The following is an 18340-nucleotide window of genomic DNA, read 5'->3' as shown; positions in this document are numbered from 1 at the left end:
AGAGTCAAATGCTTAACCGACTGAGCCACCCAGGTGCCCCCTCATCTGTAACTTTATCACTAACTTCTTACTCTAGTACCAGCAATAAGCAAAAGGAGGTTAGCGTAATATAAAGTTCACTGATATTGTTTTCTGACCTATTAGTGTTGCTTCATTTAATTGACAGAAAGGCTTGTTTATTCAGATTATCTTCCTAATTGTTTACTTCCCTTTAGTGTGTCCATGCTGTGGTAGAAATTAATGAAGGCATCACCATGACACACCGTTGTTGTTTGGCCTGTGAAGATTGGCACAGTATGGGTTTTATATGAATGAAAGTTCTAGAAAATTAAAAGTTTAAACTTATTAAACACCAGGACATTAACTGCTTTTTAATGGAAATCTTTTTGAAATGTAGACTGTTTTTGTAAATTAAAAGTCTTTTACCAGCTTCCTAAAAATCAGTTGTTTGAAAACTTGGGCCATAAAAGAGATAAAAACTTAAGTACAGAGTTAGCAGGGACCGTAAGACCAAACTGACTTCTTGTGCCTGGTGCATCAAACCAAAATTCCAGTATCGGGATATGTGGTGGTCTTGACGGATACGAAGGAATCTGAGTCCTTGTCCCTGATTACATCATATTTGGCCCGAGACACCAGTCTTCCGGTCTTCCCCTGGAAGGGGGCACCCTATGTGCGGGGTGGTGGAGGCAGCTCTGTGACCCGCAGTCATCTCCCTTCTGTGGTTATGTGTCAAGGGTGCCACGTGGACTGTTACTTTAGACGGACCCACACAGTTCAGCCAAGGACAATGTACGTTTCCCCCCAGAGCACGTCTCTAGCAGCTACCAGAGAAAATGAGTTGCTCTTCCTTCCCGCACACCATTACGAAGTGATTCCTCTCATTTTAATTCTGTCACTTTGACGCCCCTCGGGCCGCTCAGGCCTACTCACAGGCTTCAGAGTCCGTGATCGGTCCTGTCGGAGAGTAATCCTCTAGTCGCATCTCCCAGGCTGCTCATTCTCTGGCTTATGCTTTGAGACTCAGTTCCAGTATGCCACCTGCCTACACACTCCGCCCTCCCTCCTCAGCCACCTGCTCCCGCAGCTCCGGAGTCAAGTCTGTGCTGTGCATAACCGTACTTGCCACTTGGTACTGAGTGTTTGCAGGTGCTAAGTGCTCTTTCCTACACAGCTGAAGTGTTCCAGCGAAGTTCGTTCGTTGAATGAACAAATTCAGGTTCTTGAATTTTCCTTCTTCCTACATCTGCCGTTTTATTTTTCCCCACTACTTTTTAGATGCCTGTACCCAAGGTCTTCGGTTAGTTCATTGTCATTTCTTAGGCCGTGTCCAGTTAGAGGCAGCCCTGGTGAACCTGCTGTCTGTGATTTCAAGGGTCCCACTGGGGGGGGCAGTCTGTGTACTCTCCCCCATGCGCCCCTCCTGAGCCAGCCAGTCTGTCACCGCTGTTTTATAAAGTGATGGGCAGGGAGAATGAGAAATTGAAAATCAGAGCAGCCAAATTCAGACGGGGGCCATGTAGGTGTTCGTTGTTAGTAGTATGAACTATGCAAGCCTTTCTTGTCATGGGTAAGCGAGCTAGCTGCACGTTGTTTTGTTTTACTACTGTGAACTATAGTGTTTCAGGAAAATGGTGCTTAAAGTCAAAAGGGCTCTGGAAAACCATGGCGCTCAACCCCCCTACCCCACCCCACCCTGCTTCACTAAATCTTTGGACTAGGCTGTGTGCTAAGTTCTCATAACCCTTTGGTGGCTGTGTGGGATGGCTTCTGTTTTCCCCTCCAGATTTACTCACCACCCTTCTCCACCCTCCTTTGGGCGCCAGGAGGCTGATTTGTATGGAAGATTTCACAGGTTCTTTTGCCTTCTGGTTTCCCATTGGATTTGTCCATAGGGGAGTACCTGTGGGAAAATGGAAGGAGGATAGAGACGTGGGCTCCTTCGGGCTGGCTGTGTCCCTTGATCAGAGGACACAGATCCCATCAGGTGACCGTCTCTACACGGCTCCTGGTTCAGGCGTCACGCCTTCTCTGGACCCTCTGGGCCTAGGGATAGTATAGGAGAGTCCCTGTTTTCAGTGGCATATCCTGTCCTCTCTCTTGCGGTTTTCCCATACTCTTCCCACATTTCTATAAACACTCCCTTCATTAAGTACTTCTCAAGTTGCTCAGTTCGAGGGTGTTATCTCTTTCCTGCCAGGATCCTGAATGATAAAGTCCTGGGCCCCAGGTCTCCTGGGCTGCCAGCCCTGTGCTCTGTTCATTGAGATTAGCCTCCACCAGTCGTGAATCCCCGAGTGACCGATGTGACCAGAGGCCTCGGGTGCCCACCCCCAGGGGACATGTCATATGAGTAATGAGTAAAACTTCGCTTGGGTTCAACCACTGAGATTTTAGGAGTTCTGATGCTGCAGCAGAAAGCAGCCCATCAGACAGGGCCTGTTTTCTTATCTCTGAATTAGGGGAAATGATAGTACTACCCACTTAGGGATGAGGACTAAATGAGATTGTAAAATGTTTATCATAGTGCCTGCTTCATGGTTAGTCCTTATTAATTGTTGCTGTTATTATTAGCATTGTTAGTTTTTCTTCAACATTGGGTTAAAACAAGATAATTCTTTTTTTAAGATTTTATTTATTTGAGAGAGAGAGCATGCACGAGCAGGGGAGGGGCAGAGGGAGAAGGAGAGAGACAAGCAGACTCCCCACTGAGCTGGGAGCCCAACAAGGGGCTCAATCCCAGGACCCTCAAGATTATGACCTGAGCCAAAGTCAGATGCTTAACCGACTAAGCCACCCAGGTGCCCCCAAACAAGATAATTCTTATGTCACATGATAATAAACTGCTAGAATAAAGGTTTTATATTAGTCCAGGTTCTTTGGAGAAACAGAATAAATAGGTGTGTGTGTGTGTGGACACAGAGAAAGTAAGAAAAAAGATTGAATGATTATAACCAATTGGGTCATGTAATGATTATGGAGGCTGAGAAGTCCCAAGATCTGCTCTTCAAAGGCCTGAAAACCAGGAAAGCCAATGGTGTAGTTCCAGTCTGGGTCCAAGGACAGGAGGGGACCATTGTCCCAGCTGGAAGACAGGCAGCAAGAGCAAATCCTTCCTTACTCTGCCTTCAACTGATCAGATGAGTCCCACCAACACTGGGGAGGGCGATCTGCTTTACTAAGTCGTCTGATTCGAATGTTAATCTCATCCAAAACCTCACAGACAAACCCCGAATAATGTTTAATCAAATATCTGAGGCCCCCCCGGCCTAGTCAAGTTGACAGATAAAATTCATCCCCACAGGTTTTCTGGAAGGAGCCACAGATACTGTTCATGTAACAAATAATTCACAGAATAAGAATTTTGTAGCCAAATCCCTAAAGGTTTTTCCTGTCGTGTTACTTGATAAAGTGTACTTAAGGATGGATGAAAGAGACTGACCTTGTGCCTTGTGTTATGAAGATGACATGTCCTCCAGGAACTGTAGCTTCTGGCAACGCCCCCCCATAGTGATTTGAGCACGTGGATGTATAATTACCTGGAGCAGCCTCATGATAGAGTCGACATCTTTCCTATCCAGATTGTTCTTTGCTTACTCTCAGTAAGTAAATTAAAGTTTCTGAAAAGGAAAGCATGAGGGGGACAATGTAGTTTTGGAATCTTCTTTAACCCCTGACAGAAATGGAGGAAGCAGGACAGCAAAAGAAAAAACACAGAGCTACCACTAGCTGACTGAGTACCCATGAATCCCCAAATGTCTGCTGGGATCCAACCACGAGCAGCAGTGAGACTCAGGGGTGGGAACAGCAGCTGTGCAGGAGGAAATAGAAGGGGAGAAGAGGAGGCCACTGATCCTTTTGACTGCCAGGGTACTTCCCCCAGGTATTCACCCTCAAAAGGATGTGTATTGGATAACAACAGTTGAAACTGGGAGGCACTTTACAGGCTGCAATCCGTGGGTGACAGCGAGGACACTGGAGGAGGTGCAAGCCTGCCGAAGTGACCCAAGCGGTCAGGGGTCAAAAAAAAAAAAATCTCTCGGGAAGGACAGAGCCACTCCCTAAAAATGAACCACTAAGGACCACAGACCCTGCGTGACAGGGCATTAAAGGAGAAAGCAAGCTCAGATACCAATGGAGGAAGAGACCAAAGGAGGGAGATTTCATGAGTATTGAGGGGGTGGCTACACTCAAGAGACCACATTTTTGGTACTTCAGCATAAAACCAGCAGAGGGAGCCCTAGAGCCATGAAAGGAGGAAAGCTAGTCTGGGCCTTCCCCCTCCCCACCTCACTTAGAATGAGCAGCAGAAGTAGATTCAGATAGGACTTCATGCAAGACTATTGCAAGAAAAAATGAAGATAGCCCCTCTGAATAATAAAGTTGCAAATAAATAATATCAGCAAAATAGGCTACCAAAGCAGAATATTATTAATATTCCAATAGAAGGTAAAGAAAATTCAGGGGGTGCCTGGGTGGCTCAGTTGGTTGAGCATCAGACTCTTGGTTTCCGCTTGGGTCGTGATCTTGGGGGTCGCGGGATCCAGCCCCGCATCAGGCTCTTCATTCAGTGCAGAGTCCGCTTGTCCCTCTCCCTCCGCTCTTCACCCCACCTCACTTGCTTGCGTGCTCTCTCTCTCAAATAAATAAAATCTTTTAAAAAAAAGATTCAGAAAATGATAGAAGTTATGAAAGAACTGTATACATCGGGATTGGAAAATTCAGAACTGAGAGGAGTAAACGATAGGCATTGTGGAAAGAGTTGACAGGAAGGAACAGACAAGGAACCCAGGCAGTAAACAAGATGTAAAAAAAGCTATTTCAAAAAATAAATTTAAAAATGGACAAAACCAAGCAGTAGTGTGAGGGAGTATACATGAGGTGATCAAACTGTAGGGAAATGCAAGAAAACGATTACTATAAAAGCAGGTTGGTGTTTACATTTGAGTGAAGGAAGGGGCTTGAAATTAGCCCAGATAGGTGGGCTTCCAAGGGGGCTGGCAAAATCCCGTACCCTGAACTGGGTGATGGCTACAAGAGGGGTTGGCTTGTAAGAACTCACAAAGGTAAATATTTGTTTGGTTTTGTTTTCTAATTGTGTCCATTAGTAATGCCTTTGGTTGCAAATAGCAGAACAACATGAGCCTTAAGCAAATAGCTGTCTATCTCAGCTAATGGCCCTCAGCTGGTACCATGGCTTCTGCTACAATCAGGTGTCCGGGCACAATGCCTTCCTAGGGCACTGCCCTCGTGTTTCAGATACACATTTGTTGCCCAGTGGAGGCGAGATGACGACGCTTCATCCAGCCTCTCCACGCTCCTCCAGGCAGGAAGAGGTGATGCACACTGCAGGGGAAGTTGGGGAGGCGAGTTTTTAAAGTCCTTATGGTGGAAACGAGCAAAGCAGAAGGTAGTTGGGTGTGAGTGTGGAGAGGAGCCTGCCTGCCTGAGTATATCTAGGACAGTGGTTCTTCACCGGGGGGTGATTTTGCCCCCAGGAGACATTTGGCAATGCCTGGAGACATTTTTGCTTGTCCCAATTGATGGGGAGTGTGCAGTGCTACTGGTATCTAGTGGGTAGAGGCCAAGAATGCCGCGAAACGTCCTACAAGGCACAGGACAGCCACCCACAACAAAGAATCATCATCTGGCCCAACATGCCAGTAGTACCGAAGTTGAGAAACTCCAAAAGGCTTTCAGGGAGACTGTAAGGGCCAAACTAACTTAATCATTTAATAAAAATAGTAATATATTATTTGTCTTTTTTTAAGGATTTATTTATTTTTAAGAGACAGAGAGGGTAAGAGAGAGAGCGAGTGGGGGAAGGGGCAGAGGGAAAGAATATCCAAACAGACTCCCTGCTGAGGGCAGAGCCCAATGTGGGGCTCAATCTCACGACCCATGAGATCAGGACCTGAGCCAGAACCAAGAGTAGAATGCTCTACTGACTGAGCCACCCAGGTGCCCCCATTATTTGTCTTTTTTACTTTCATTTTTTTACAAGTGTACAGTAGAGTTTTCCAGAGGCTGCATAGCATGTGATATTGACTATCTGTTGGTCAAATGCAGAAAGAGATAAGAGAACCATCTGTCTTCCATTAATCTAGACATTAAAGAGATTTGACAAACTGTAAAACAAATGGCTCTCTTCTCAGTAATTTTTTTGTTTTGGAAAATATAATTATTTTTCATTAAAAATATGTATGTTAAGGGGCTCCTGGGTGGCTCAGTCGGTTAAGCATCTGCCTTCGGCTCAGCTCTTGATATCAGGGTCCTGGGATCCAGCCGTGAGTCAGGCTCCCTGCTCAGTGGGGAGTCTGCGTCTCCCTCTGCCCCTCCCCCCACTCATGCTCTCTCGTGCTCTCTCTCTCTCAAATAAATAAATAAATAAAATCTTTTTGAAAATAAATACATTAACTTATGATGGGGTTTATTCCTCATTTTAAATAGATAAATATTTAAATTTTTTGTTTTATTTAATACTGTAAATATCAATAACTATTTCCCACAAAAAGTAAAGCTCTTTAGGGGCCTCAGTAGTTTTTAAGAGTATAAAGGAGTCTTGAGACCAAAAGTTTAAGAGCTGCTCATCTGAAGAATTGCTGGTTTTTCAATGTCTAAGAACTGTGAAGGCTATGAGAAGTGGAATTATGTCTGGTCTGTCATAAAAGAAGACTTTCATTATTTCACAGACCTTTGTTAAAGCCTTGTCTGCGCCCTGACCCTATTCTGGGTTCTGGGAACACAGTGGTCAGTGGGTAAAGGGTTTCTGCCTTCAAAGAGATTTCAGTCTACCAGCGGAGCCAAATCACATTCACTGTGATTATTTTTTAAGGTTCCGTAACAGAGGTCTTTTCAAAATGTGATGGGATTGCAGTGGAAAGCACGGGGTTGCGGTGGGATGTTCTTAGAACCGAGACTCCTACCAGACCTCATTCAAATCAGGAAGACTGTCATTTTCATTTCGTTTGTCTCCCAAACCACTCTGTCCCGCCAAAAGTAGGAATCACCTCTCTACATTTGTCACCAGTGGCTTAAGCTGAAACTAATCGATACGCTTCTTGCCCATCTTTAGTGACTGTACTGGCAATATTTAACGAATTGCACGCAGACGTGGACCTTTATGCACTTCTGTTTGGAGAAAGTGTCCTAAATGACGCCGTTGCCATTGTCCTGTCCTCGTAAGTAACAGTATTTCTGCCCGGGAAGGGAGCCTCTGGCTTCCAGAATGCTTTGGGCTCAATTCAGAGGCTTATCTTAAAAGTGTTGAAGATTGAACTGGGTGTTTTTCTAAATGAGTTTAATCAGCTGTGTTGATAAAGTTATGTTGCTTTGCGCACTTGGCAGCGCTGGGAATGCTGATGCCAGCATAACACGATGGCCGCGGGTTATAGGCATACAGCACGGGGAGCGCTGGGCTAAGTGTAGATACCTACGTTTGCCAACCCTTTTAGGTACCATGGTGTAAAGGCAGCATGCTCTGTTTTAACTCTCTCTTCTTTTTAAACCCCAGGTCTATTGTTGCCTACCAGCCAGCGGGGCTGAACACACATGCCTTTGATGCTGCTGCCTTTTTTAAATCAGTGGGCATTTTTCTAGGTATATTTAGTGGCTCTTTTACCATGGGAGCCGTGACGGGCGTTGTGACTGCTCTAATATCCTTTCTGTGGTTTCTCCCCCTGCCTGGGTAGGATGGTGTGCTAGGACACTTGGAAGAACAAGGTCTTGGTTCTTCCTCTCAGAAATGATTTTTTTTTCCAGAAATGAATGTTAAATGGATGCTTCCACTGGGGTGGGGGTGGGGCTCCTGAAATGTATCCCTTTGGTGAAACATGACAGTCGAGTTTGTACCTAGCTAAGAGTTTGAGAAAATGTTTGGGAGTGTGACTCTAGCCTTAGCGCTGTCCCCACCTTTGCATTCTCTCCCTCCAGCAAACCAGTTGGAGATGGGAGTTTGGTGGGGACATTGGTTTTGGAGGGAGGGAAAGAGCCAGGAGGAGGCTGGGGAGCAGGAGGCCTGAAGGGAGCAGGCTGGGAAGCACTTGAGCCTCAAGCCTGCCCTCTGCTGTTGTGGGTCACTCGGGCTACCGTGGCCGTAACTACCTGGTGCCAGCAGTGGGAATTACTGCAAGGTGGCCTTCCTTAAGTGAAGGATTGTATCATATTTAGTTAAAAAGCCAACCAACCAACATAAAAGCGAAGAGTGGGATGAGCAGGGCACCCTTCGATAGGTGTGCAGAGTCCTTCATCATATGTTCTTTCAGCGGCATTCAGATCCCTGCCGTTCAGTACAACGCAATGGGAGCCACAGACGGCAGCCATGTCCTCTCAGCCTGCAATCAGTATACAAATGATCACTGAGATGTTGTACATGCAATTTCTAGAATAAATCTTTGCAGTGTGGCACGTATTTTGCTCTTCCAGCATCTCTCAATTCGGACTAGCCCCATTTCAAGTGTTTAGTAAACACACGTGGCTAGTAGCTACCATATTGGACAGCACGGATCTAGGTGATTTCTTCACAGAGGCCCTTGTGATGCCCTGGGGACTTGCCCTGCTTGGTGAAAGCACTCATGAGATGGTTCCATGCTGGCCCACTGTGGAAGGGCAGTGTTACGAGGGAACTCTCTGGTCCCAGAAGGTGACCCCAGCACCCAGCGTTGTGCATTTTATTTCTTCATTTCTCATGCGTTGGTGAGGCACCAGCTGTGGACTCAGTTCATGGCAGCCCACAGAGGTCAGAGTCTCACCAGCCTAGTCTCCCTCCCCAGGCCTGGCTGAGGTACCCCCAGCACTGCTAGAACGAACCTGCCAGTCACCCCTCAGGCCAAGACCATGCCCCTCAGAGCCATGGGCATTGCAAGGAGCACAGAAAACCTATTTCCGGTTGCTTTAGAAAGCTCCATTTTGAGGTAAAATGCACATACTATACAATTCACCCACTTGAAGTGTACTAGTAAATGGGTTTGGGTATGTTACATTATTATTTTTTTAAATTGTGATAAAATACACATAACACAATTTGCCACTTTAATCATTTTAAGTGTACAATTCAGTGGCATTAAGTACATCCACATTGTTTGTGTAACTGTCCCCACCATCTGTTTCCAGATCTTTCTCATCATCCCATACAGAAACAATATCCCCCTTTCTCCTCTCTCCCAGCCCTTGGGAACCTCTTTTCTACTCGAAAACTTGGTTTCTATTACTTTAAAAACCGAGCAACAGCTTTGCGGCCCCCAAAAGCAAAGTTGAAGGAGAAGGATAGCCCTTAGAGAAGGGGGTCCTGGGCTCACCAAGTGTGGTTCTTGGGGGCACCAGTAACTTGTTCCCAGAGCCAAGTTCCTTGACAGGGGCCCACGTGACCAAGTTTACCAAACTGCACTGCTTCCCCCTACTGGAGACGGCACTCTTCTTCCTGATGTCCTGGAGCACCTTCCTTTTGGCGGAAGCCTGTGGGTTCACAGGTGGGTTTTCCCTACCCTTGGGCTACCCTTCCTTTCCCTGTAGCGAGGGCTGTGCGAGCTGGAGGGGAGCTCGCGGAGCCGCTGCATGGAGTTGATTCACTGCTCACGGAATGTCCATACGGAGGACTGCTGAGCAAGGCTGGTGTTCTGCTTTAGGAATAATTTTGTTTCCCAGAGCCACACATTTTTAAAGGGTGAAATTTATTGTTTCAAGCTCAGTTGTCTCCGAGTACTCACTCCTCCCAACTGCAAGTAGATGTTTAGCTGCAAAGGTTACTGAATCTATGAACCTCTTAATTGTGCCCTCCATCCCCTAGATGGCTGCTGCTTTCAAAACAGTAACAGACAGCAGATAAAATCTGTATGCTTGTGAGGGCAACTTTGTCTCTACTCAGATGAACGTGAGCACAGTCTGTCTTTGTTTCCTCTCTGGTCTATTTAATCATTGTTTTTCAATACTGTGTTTTTATGATGCCAATTTCATGTATTATTAGTATGAGTAACCTTGTGGCTTTAGTTCTTCGCATTCTCTCATCAAAAAAAAAAAAATTACTGAATTTTTCCACTAGAAGATTCAAGTACAATTGCTATACATAATCCAGGTAGTTGGGAAGCCCTTTTATCCCCTTTTCAAAATACTGCAACATATCTTTATATGCATCATTATAAAATACCCCACTTCTTTAAAACTTGGCAATTATCTATAAATGTTGTAGGTATGGTCTGGGTACGTCAGTTGTCTTGCACAACAAAATGGTTGCCATTAATCAGAAATCAAGGTAACCAAGGCTTAGATAAATGACACAGTACCCTGGATCCATTTTGTCTGAAGCCCTGGACCATGCAAAAGTAGAAAGCATTTGCTTGCAATTAAATTCATTGCTTCTAAGAACAGAAAGGAACATGACAAAAGGGTATGACGAGCCCTCATGGCCTCTCTTTTTTTTTTTTCTTAAGATTCATTTATTATTTGAGAGAGAGTAGGGGTAGAGAGAGAGAGAGAGACTCTCAAGCAGACTCCCCACTGAATGTGGAGCCTGACACAGGGCTCGATCCCATGACCCCGAGATCATGACCTGAGCTGAAATCAAGAGCCGGATGCTCAACTGACAGAGCCACCCAGGTGCCCCACAGCCTCTTTGAAAGAATGAATGCTAAATGCCAAATTCAGCGGGAGTTTAGAGGAGTGGAGAAAATGCCCTTAAAACTGGAGCAAGAAGGGAAGTCAGGGACCTTGGCTTTGAAGGAGGGCAGTCAGAAGAAGGAAAGGTGGGGGCGGGGGAACTTTCAGCAATAGGAAACTTTCCAAACTATTCAGGAAGTTAGATATGTTGGGCTTGCCTACCTTTAGTTTTTGTTTCAGCGGGGGATTTTTTTCCTGCTTCTTTTTTTTCCCCGTTGATTTTTCTTTCTTTCTTTCTTTTTTTTTTTAAATCTCTCACCAGGCGTTGTGGCTGTCCTTTTCTGTGGAATCACACAGGCTCATTACACCTACAACAATTTGTCGGTGGAATCAAGAAGTCGAACGAAGCAGGTGAGAGTGAGCTCTGGGTCCTCACGAGTTACCTGTGAATACAAGGGAGGAGACCCACAGGGTTTACAGCTTCCTTTTCCCATCCTGTGCAGCTCTTTGAGGTGTTACACTTCCTGGCAGAGAACTTCATCTTCTCCTACATGGGCCTGGCGCTGTTTACCTTCCAGAAGCACGTTTTCAGCCCCGTTTTCATCATTGGAGCTTTTGTATCCTTTTTTGGTTCTACTGTTTTCTCTGTGGACAGGTGACCACTGCTGGGGAAGCTATAATAAGAACTTCTGTTTTGGGTGGGTGACTGAGCCAGTGCTAGTTGGTGGTGTTTTTGTGATGAGAAAAAGAAGGCTGACGCGGTTCGTGAAGCTAAATGTATTTGATCTAAGGATTAGCATTGATCTAAGGTTGTCCTCTCTGCATGTTCTGTGTAAGATGGTTTTTCTGTTGCACGGGTGTTTGGCAGGTGGTAGCTTGTTTCGTAAAGCACCCTGCTTTTTATTTATTTATTTATTTTTAAAGATTTTATTTCTTTATTTATTTGAGAGAAAGAAAGAGCACGCGTGTGCATATGCCTGCAGGGGGAGGAGCAGAGGGGGAGGAAGAGGGACAAGCAGACTCTGCGCTGAGCACGGAGCCCAACATGGACCCTATCCTGGGGCCCCAAGACCATGACCTAAGCTGAAATCAAGAGTCAGATGCTCAACCCGAGTGAGCCACCCGGCTGCCCCGTAAAGCACCCTTCTTAGCAGATCTGGAAGTTGGCAACTGTGTCAGTCCCAGAATCATTTATATTTCATTGCTGCATGAATGCCAATCCGGGAGGTTCCCGATTTGGAAGACCTGAAGGTTCTTTTACTCTTGCTCTCCACTGCACACTGGTGCAGGCAGCTCTTCTTGCGCTGCCCAGAGAAGCCTGTAGGCAATGAACACACTTTCACTGGAGCGTCCCTGCTGTGATAGATCACCGTGGAAAAGACTCCCTTTTTCTTCCCAAAAAAAGAGAGGAGGAAAAGACAAAATGGAAAAATACTTGGTTCCCTGACTTCCCTGACTTAGTTCCATTGTGAGCGCAGTTTTTGGAAGAGAGACACAGTTTTAGGGATTGGCTTCTCTCAAGAAAGGAAGGATGTGAATGCCCAGCAGTTGATCAACAGCTCAGAGTTTTGCTCGCTTGGCCTCAGATCCTGTTGTTTTCATTGACGTGAACTTCTCTGGGGCTTGGAACAGTAGCCGTCCAGCTCAGCCTGGATTTCAAAATACTGAGCCGACGTCCCCTGTTGCTGGGCATTTACTCTTGCCTTGTCTGAGGCCCCTGGGTAGCCTAAAAAAAAGAAGTAGTGTTTTTCTCTTCTGGGCTTTTCATTTATGGTACAGGACTAGGGGACACTCACCAAGCAGCTCGATAGTGACCTTGGCCCATTGCCATGTGGGGGGCCTTCTGGTTAGAGTGTTATCTGCTTCACCGGGGCTGTTTTTGTTAGATTTACACACTCTCCAGACTAACAGCTAAAACTCTGGGGGATCAGCATTCTCGTTCTCGATTTAGAAAGACCTTGCTTGTCCCCTGGATTTGTATTCCTATCACAGCATCCCGGGAGAGCTAGTGAGAGCGCAGCAGCCCTTGTTTACGGAGGAGGGCCTTGCTGGGGTGGCAGGGGGACAGCGGCCAGCCGGGCCCCCTGGGAATCCCGAAGGCCGCTTACCACTTGAGGACCTTTGCATGGCTTCTGGGATAGAATGTGCTTTCTAAGCACTACCTGTTTCCTTCTGTTCAAAACAAAACAACACAACCCAGAACCAAAGGGGGAAGAAAAAAACCCAGCTCAAAGCAGAAAAAACAGTCAGTCCTTTAGCCTGGAGAAGGCAGAAGACAGTTCCGCCCTCGCTTCTGCCCGAAACAGCTGCAGCTGAAGCGGAAGCTCCCTGTCCCCACGGCTCCCACGGCGGTTTCCTTCTGTGACCAGGGCAGCGGGCAGCTCTCCACTGGGCCCTATTCTAAACTCAGCAAGTGACGAATGACCCGTTTCCCTGAATTCTTCGCTTTCCACAGCAGAGCTCCCCTTCCACACTCCCCCGTTTCCATGTGTCACATTTGAGCCACTTGGGTCGGAAAGTCTCCCCCTCACATTGAGTCTTGTGAGGAATAGGAATGCTTCTTCAATGGCCCAAGTACTTGAAGTTTCCGCACCAAGTTTCTCACTCGTAGCATCTTCCCGGTCCTTTTGGGCCCCTACTGTTTACTGCCCGCTGAAGCTTATGAGCTCTTACCCAGGAAACTGGCTCTTTCCCACTTGACCTGGACATTAGGCGTTTGTTCCTCATGTGACTTTCCTTCTCATGGAGCCCAAGCTACTATTTGCTCCTCTCAGTGCAGCCCCCCCAACCCCTGCCGTGGTACCTGAGCTTATTTCTGGACTCATTTTTAGAGCAATGGGAGACTTGGTCCACACCAGCTTAATTAAATCAAGAAGTTATAACAGGGGCGCCTGGGTGGTTCAGTCGGTGAAACGTCTGCTTTCGGCTCAGGTCATGATCCCGGGGTCCTGGGATTGAGCCCAGCATTGGGCTCCTTGCTCAGTGGGGAGCCTGCTTCTCCCTCTGCCTCTCCCTCTGCTTGTGCTCTTGCTCTCGTGCTCTCACTCTCAAATAAATAAATAAACTCTTTTGAAAAAAGAAGTTTCAACAGCACAAAGAAGTTACAACAGCACATTTAACAGGTTAGGAATTACTTCTGGTGGGAGCCAGGAGGTTGGGAAAGTTGTCTGGCTGAATCCCCACTTGTTGCTGAGACTTGTTTCAAGGGAGACTGGACAGACTGGCTGCCTTGTGCAACCATCCTAATCTTCGTGCAGTTATCTCCTGCTCATGAGGTGTCACAGCATCCCTAAAATTCTCTGCTCCACCAGAGGCTGTGGGCAGGTGCCATTCTAGAAACCTGTTGGGTCCTTAACCTCCACCTGGTGGCCAGGTCGCCATCTTCCTAGGCAGAGCTGCGCACATCTACCCGCTGTCCTTCTTCCTCAACTTGGGCAGGAGGCATAAGATTGGCTGGAACTTTCAGCACATGATGATGTTTTCAGGTAAAAAACCATACACGTAAAGAGAATGAGTTTTATTCGGCAGGAATGTTGGCATGATTAAAATATAATCGATAAGTTTCATAAAGAGAAGTTCAAAGTCCCGGTTCTTTTGCATCCCCTGCAGTGCTGAGTGGACTGATGTACATGTTAGAGTTAATATTGATTTTGCAAACCATACTATCAAATGCGAACATTCTCCCCTAAAATATCCACATCTTCCTTTTTATCTCTGCCACTCGCACGGACCCGGAGGTGTATAAGTATTTAAAGTGCTTGATTGTTTTCTGGTAGATGTTCATAACCCTTAATCTTCCAGAAGGGCTCCAGACCTAAAATTAGAAGGGAGGTAGGTCTTTAATGAGAAAGAACACAGGCCAGGTCACTCAGTACCTCCCAGCTACAGTATCCACTCTTGTAAAATAATGACATTGAGCTAGTCAGTTGAGGTTCCTCCTAGCTCCAGCTTTCTCTGAAGCATTAAAACAAAACAAAACAAAACCCAAAAAACCACTTGCATAAACAAGATGAGCCCCAAACCGGAAGTTAACAGCAGTGGTCGTTCTGCTTGATGTACACTGTCTCCCAGATGCCCCCCTCTCCTGTAAAGCTGAGAAATGTGCAGAAGCCACCGAGGGGACCAAGGACAGTAAAATATGTGGAGGTAAAGGAAGGAGAGAGCCATTGGCATGAGTTGACGGCGCAGTAAAGCATCAGGCATTATAGACGAGCCCCACGTTAGAGCATCTTTGTGGAGCAGAGGGAGGAGATGGTGGGGCAGAAGGCCACAGTGATCCTTCAAGGTACCTCTGTCCTCTGCGGGGATGGGGAGGGGCTGCGCAAAAGGCAAAGTGAGTAGCCGCCCTCGACTGCAACATCGTAGTTCTCTGGGGCCTCAGGGCCTTCCAGAACTCTCACCACCAGGCGCTGCGCAGCGAAGCGCTTGCTCTGCGTAGTACTTGCTTACGTCTGCACTGAGATAGGCAGCCCGCCACAGCAAGTGCCTTTCATTCGGAAGTACGTTCATGGAGCATCCACTTTTATAAGCCACAGTTCTGGGTTCTGGAGGAGACCAAGACAGCCTCCTTGCAAAGAGCTAGCTTCCTCTGGAGAGAGGGTGGCGCACTGCACATGAAAGGTGTGGAATCACGGTGGAGAAGAGGCGGGCCTAGGGCCATCTTTACCAAGGGGGAAGCCTTCTACCTGGGCTTGCCAGAAATGGGTCTCACGAGGCAGCAGGTTGGACAAGCAGGAAAGCACTGCCAGGCGTTGCTTTTTCCAGGAAGGGCAGCAATGTGGTTTCACTGTAAGACACGGTGGCTAGTGCAGAAGGAGGGTAAGGTGGGACAGGAAAATTGCATCTAGGCTGCTCCACTGTTGGAGTCTGGACCACAGAGAAGCCCCAGTACTGTGCCAAAGAGTTTAGGCTTGACTCAGGAGCAGCTGGGCAGCTTTAGAAGTTTCTGAGGAGGGCATGCCGAGATCCTCCTTCCATATCAAGAAAGTGCTGCTGGAAAAGAGCAACACCAGCTCGAGACAGCTCAGTCACCTAGATGCACTTGAAGTATGTTCATTATTTCCTGTACTAAAAGACTGAGAAGTCCACAGAGCTGTTTAAAGATATCTCCTGTAAAAACTATTTCCTGCCGGGGGCAATCTCACCATCGAAAGGAACTCAGTTCTTCAAAGTGATGAAAAACCCGAGGCTTCTCTTTCATATCTCTTACAGTGTTTACCTAATAAAATAAAGACAAATATAGCACGCATTGTCTCTCTCTGACCCCCAAGTTTTCTTCTTTGAGACAACATCCCTTTAGAGGCTGAAATATTGATTGTTGACAAAGCTGGCTGTTGAGCGAGCTAGACGTCATAAGCATCTCCCTAGCACAGATTAATATAAAACATTAACTTTGTTTTTTCATGTCACTTTTTGGAATCATTCTGTAGTGAGTTGTGAAGTTCTCAGATGAGTGAATTTGCAAAATTATCTGGAAAGGTAGGAAACCATACAGATAGAGTGGGTATAACTTTTCATTCTCTCATACAATATACACAGTCGACCCCCCCCCCGGTGAACAGGAATTTATACCAGGTACCTATTAAAGACCATGGATTTGCTATAAAACAAATGATGAGCATGCTTTGGAGAAGGAACAAAAGAGCTTACAAAGGCAAACCTTAAAATGTGTGTGCTTAATCTTTTTTTAAAACAACATTTTATTAAATGTAACATAAATAAAATCTAATGCAAGATGAAAATATGAGAACTCACATAAAATAAGAACAAATATTTGTGAATATATTAAGAAATATTCACAATTGTTTCAGTTCCTTTGTGAGTGTTGCACTATGTAGATCAAAACATATGCTCTTAAAATTAAATTTAATTTATGTTTCGCAGGGTTTGGGGGTTTTTTTTAGTATAGTCGACACACAATGTCACGTTAGTTTCAGATGTACGACATAGTGATTCAACCTCTCTGTAGGTTGTGCTGTACTCACTATAAGTATTTGGTGCTTAATCTTAAAACCCGTTAATGTGCATGAAGGGTCAGCCAACTGTAGTTCCTGGGCCAAATCATATACTTCACGGCTAAGAATGGCTTTTACAGATGGACATGTACAGTCTGTGTGATGATAGGGGACACTAACTTTGAAATACAATCAAGTGACATCTCCTCCTCCAAAAGAATTCCATTGTTTTGATTAACGCACCTGTATTACAACAAATTGTACCCAGTTACTATTGTTCCATTCTTGGTTTTTGTCGAGAAGATTTTGGGGAAATCTGTTTTTTCTCTTATATGTCAGTACCTGCACAGTATCCTTGGTTTTTCCCCTTGCCCCATAAAGCCTAACATACTTAATATCTGACCCTTTACAGAAAAAGTTGCCAATGCCTGATGTAGATCGGGTTATATCGTTACATCTCCGTGTGGCTTTGCTAAGGAAACGCTGAACTGTTCTGTGGTTCACGGCACACAGACCACAAGTACGCATTTGCCATATTCATACCTGGCCTGTTGCTTCAGTTTATAATGACTGGATGCTTGGATCACAGACCGAGAGAGCTTATGTTATTATTTCTTATTTACATTTCTTTTTACTTTGCGTCACCAGCAAGTGAACTATTTCAGTAATAAGAATCTGTTATTGTCTCAAAACGTGCCATACAAAGTAGTGCAGTGTTTTTCTCATTACATTAGGGCATTTTGCAAAAGAAAACTTGCCAACAGGAGAAAACTGCATTCCCTGAAATATCTTCTTTCGCAGTAAGACAACTGGACTCCCACAGCACACGTGGACCTGGTTTATTAGCCCCGAGTGGCAGCAGCGGATTTGAGGACACATTGTCATTTGGCCTTATAACCAAATCTTCTTCTCTGGTCCCCACAGGCCTCCGGGGGGCCATGGCATTCGCGCTGGCCATCCGAGACACAGCATCCTATGCTCGCCAGATGATGTTCACGACCACCCTCCTCATTGTCTTCTTCACCGTCTGGATCATCGGTGGAGGCACGACGCCCATGTTGTCATGGCTTAACATAAGGTCGGTTTGAAACCACGGCCAGTTTGGCATCTAACCCAGGGGGTGAGACAGCTTAGTGTGTGGAAGGTTCTTACGGGGTTTGGTTTGGTTTGCGGGAGGGATTGAAAATAAAAAGCCATAAGTAAAAATTCAGAATATTGACTTTTCCACAAGAAAAAAAGGTGGGCATGAAAATTTCTCAGCACGAAAACACAAGGCCTCAGAAACACCTGGACCTTACTAGAACAGTGACACTAGGGCAGGAATGCGAAAGTCTTACAGCTGCAGGCAAGAGAATGGACGTCCCAGCTGGCAACGTCTGGCATCTCACATTCCTTTGAAATCGCACCTACGGCCTTCAAAACAAGCTCCTCCACCAGAAATGAAAAGAGGCATTTCGAGTTTTGTTTCTAGGAGGAAACCGTTCACGCTGTCACGCAAAAGAGGTGACATTTCCTGCGTTACCCTCATTTGTTGTGGCCTCATGGATGTCCCCTCCCTGTGGTTTTGCAGCTGTGTCAGGACAGAGATCCCTGACCGAAATTAGATTTTTTTAAAGAGCGTTTGAATCCCAAAGGGTGCTTGCAAGCTCCAGTACCTTAGGGTAAGGAGTCCCCGAGCCGAAGTCTGGCTCTGGTTCAAGGCAAGCCCTTCGTGTGTTTGGGCCTCAGCTTCCCTTGACGCGGAGTGAAGGCAAGCTGTCAGATCTTCTGCAGGCCCCTTCAGCTCTCTCTGTGTG

General features: G+C 46.1%; 1 protein-coding gene and 1 long non-coding RNA gene across 7 annotated transcripts in view; one reads left to right on the top strand and one right to left on the bottom strand.

Annotated features, from left to right (window-relative positions):
• SLC9A7 (solute carrier family 9 member A7) overlaps positions 1 to 18340 on the top strand; it is a 124114-nt gene that overhangs the window by 66102 nt on the left and 39672 nt on the right. For all 6 annotated transcript variants that reach the window (XR_004622392.1, XM_034649423.1, XM_034649424.1 and 3 more), the window contains 7 exons: positions 7076 to 7181; positions 7514 to 7655; positions 9362 to 9467; positions 10913 to 11001; positions 11094 to 11207; positions 13964 to 14075; positions 17469 to 17622. Coding sequence is in view for 5 of the 6 variants with exons in the window: in XM_034649423.1 (XP_034505314.1) it covers positions 7076 to 7181; positions 7514 to 7655; positions 9362 to 9467; positions 10913 to 11001; positions 11094 to 11207; positions 13964 to 14075; positions 17469 to 17622 (823 nt within the window). In the remaining variant the exon portion in view is untranslated. The remainder of the gene's footprint in view (positions 1 to 7075; positions 7182 to 7513; positions 7656 to 9361; positions 9468 to 10912; positions 11002 to 11093; positions 11208 to 13963; positions 14076 to 17468; positions 17623 to 18340) is intronic.
• LOC117797433 lies at positions 1276 to 10947 on the bottom strand. The gene is made up of 4 exons (XR_004622393.1): positions 10813 to 10947; positions 3443 to 3620; positions 1797 to 1903; positions 1276 to 1446 (listed from the first exon to the last, which is right to left on the bottom strand). It is a non-coding gene; the product is annotated as an uncharacterized LOC117797433 (long non-coding RNA).

Source organism: Ailuropoda melanoleuca, chromosome X, assembly GCF_002007445.2.
Source record: "Ailuropoda melanoleuca isolate Jingjing chromosome X, ASM200744v2, whole genome shotgun sequence".
Classification (NCBI taxonomy): domain Eukaryota; kingdom Metazoa; phylum Chordata; class Mammalia; order Carnivora; family Ursidae; genus Ailuropoda; species Ailuropoda melanoleuca.
This window is presented reverse-complemented; position numbering and strand designations above follow the sequence as displayed.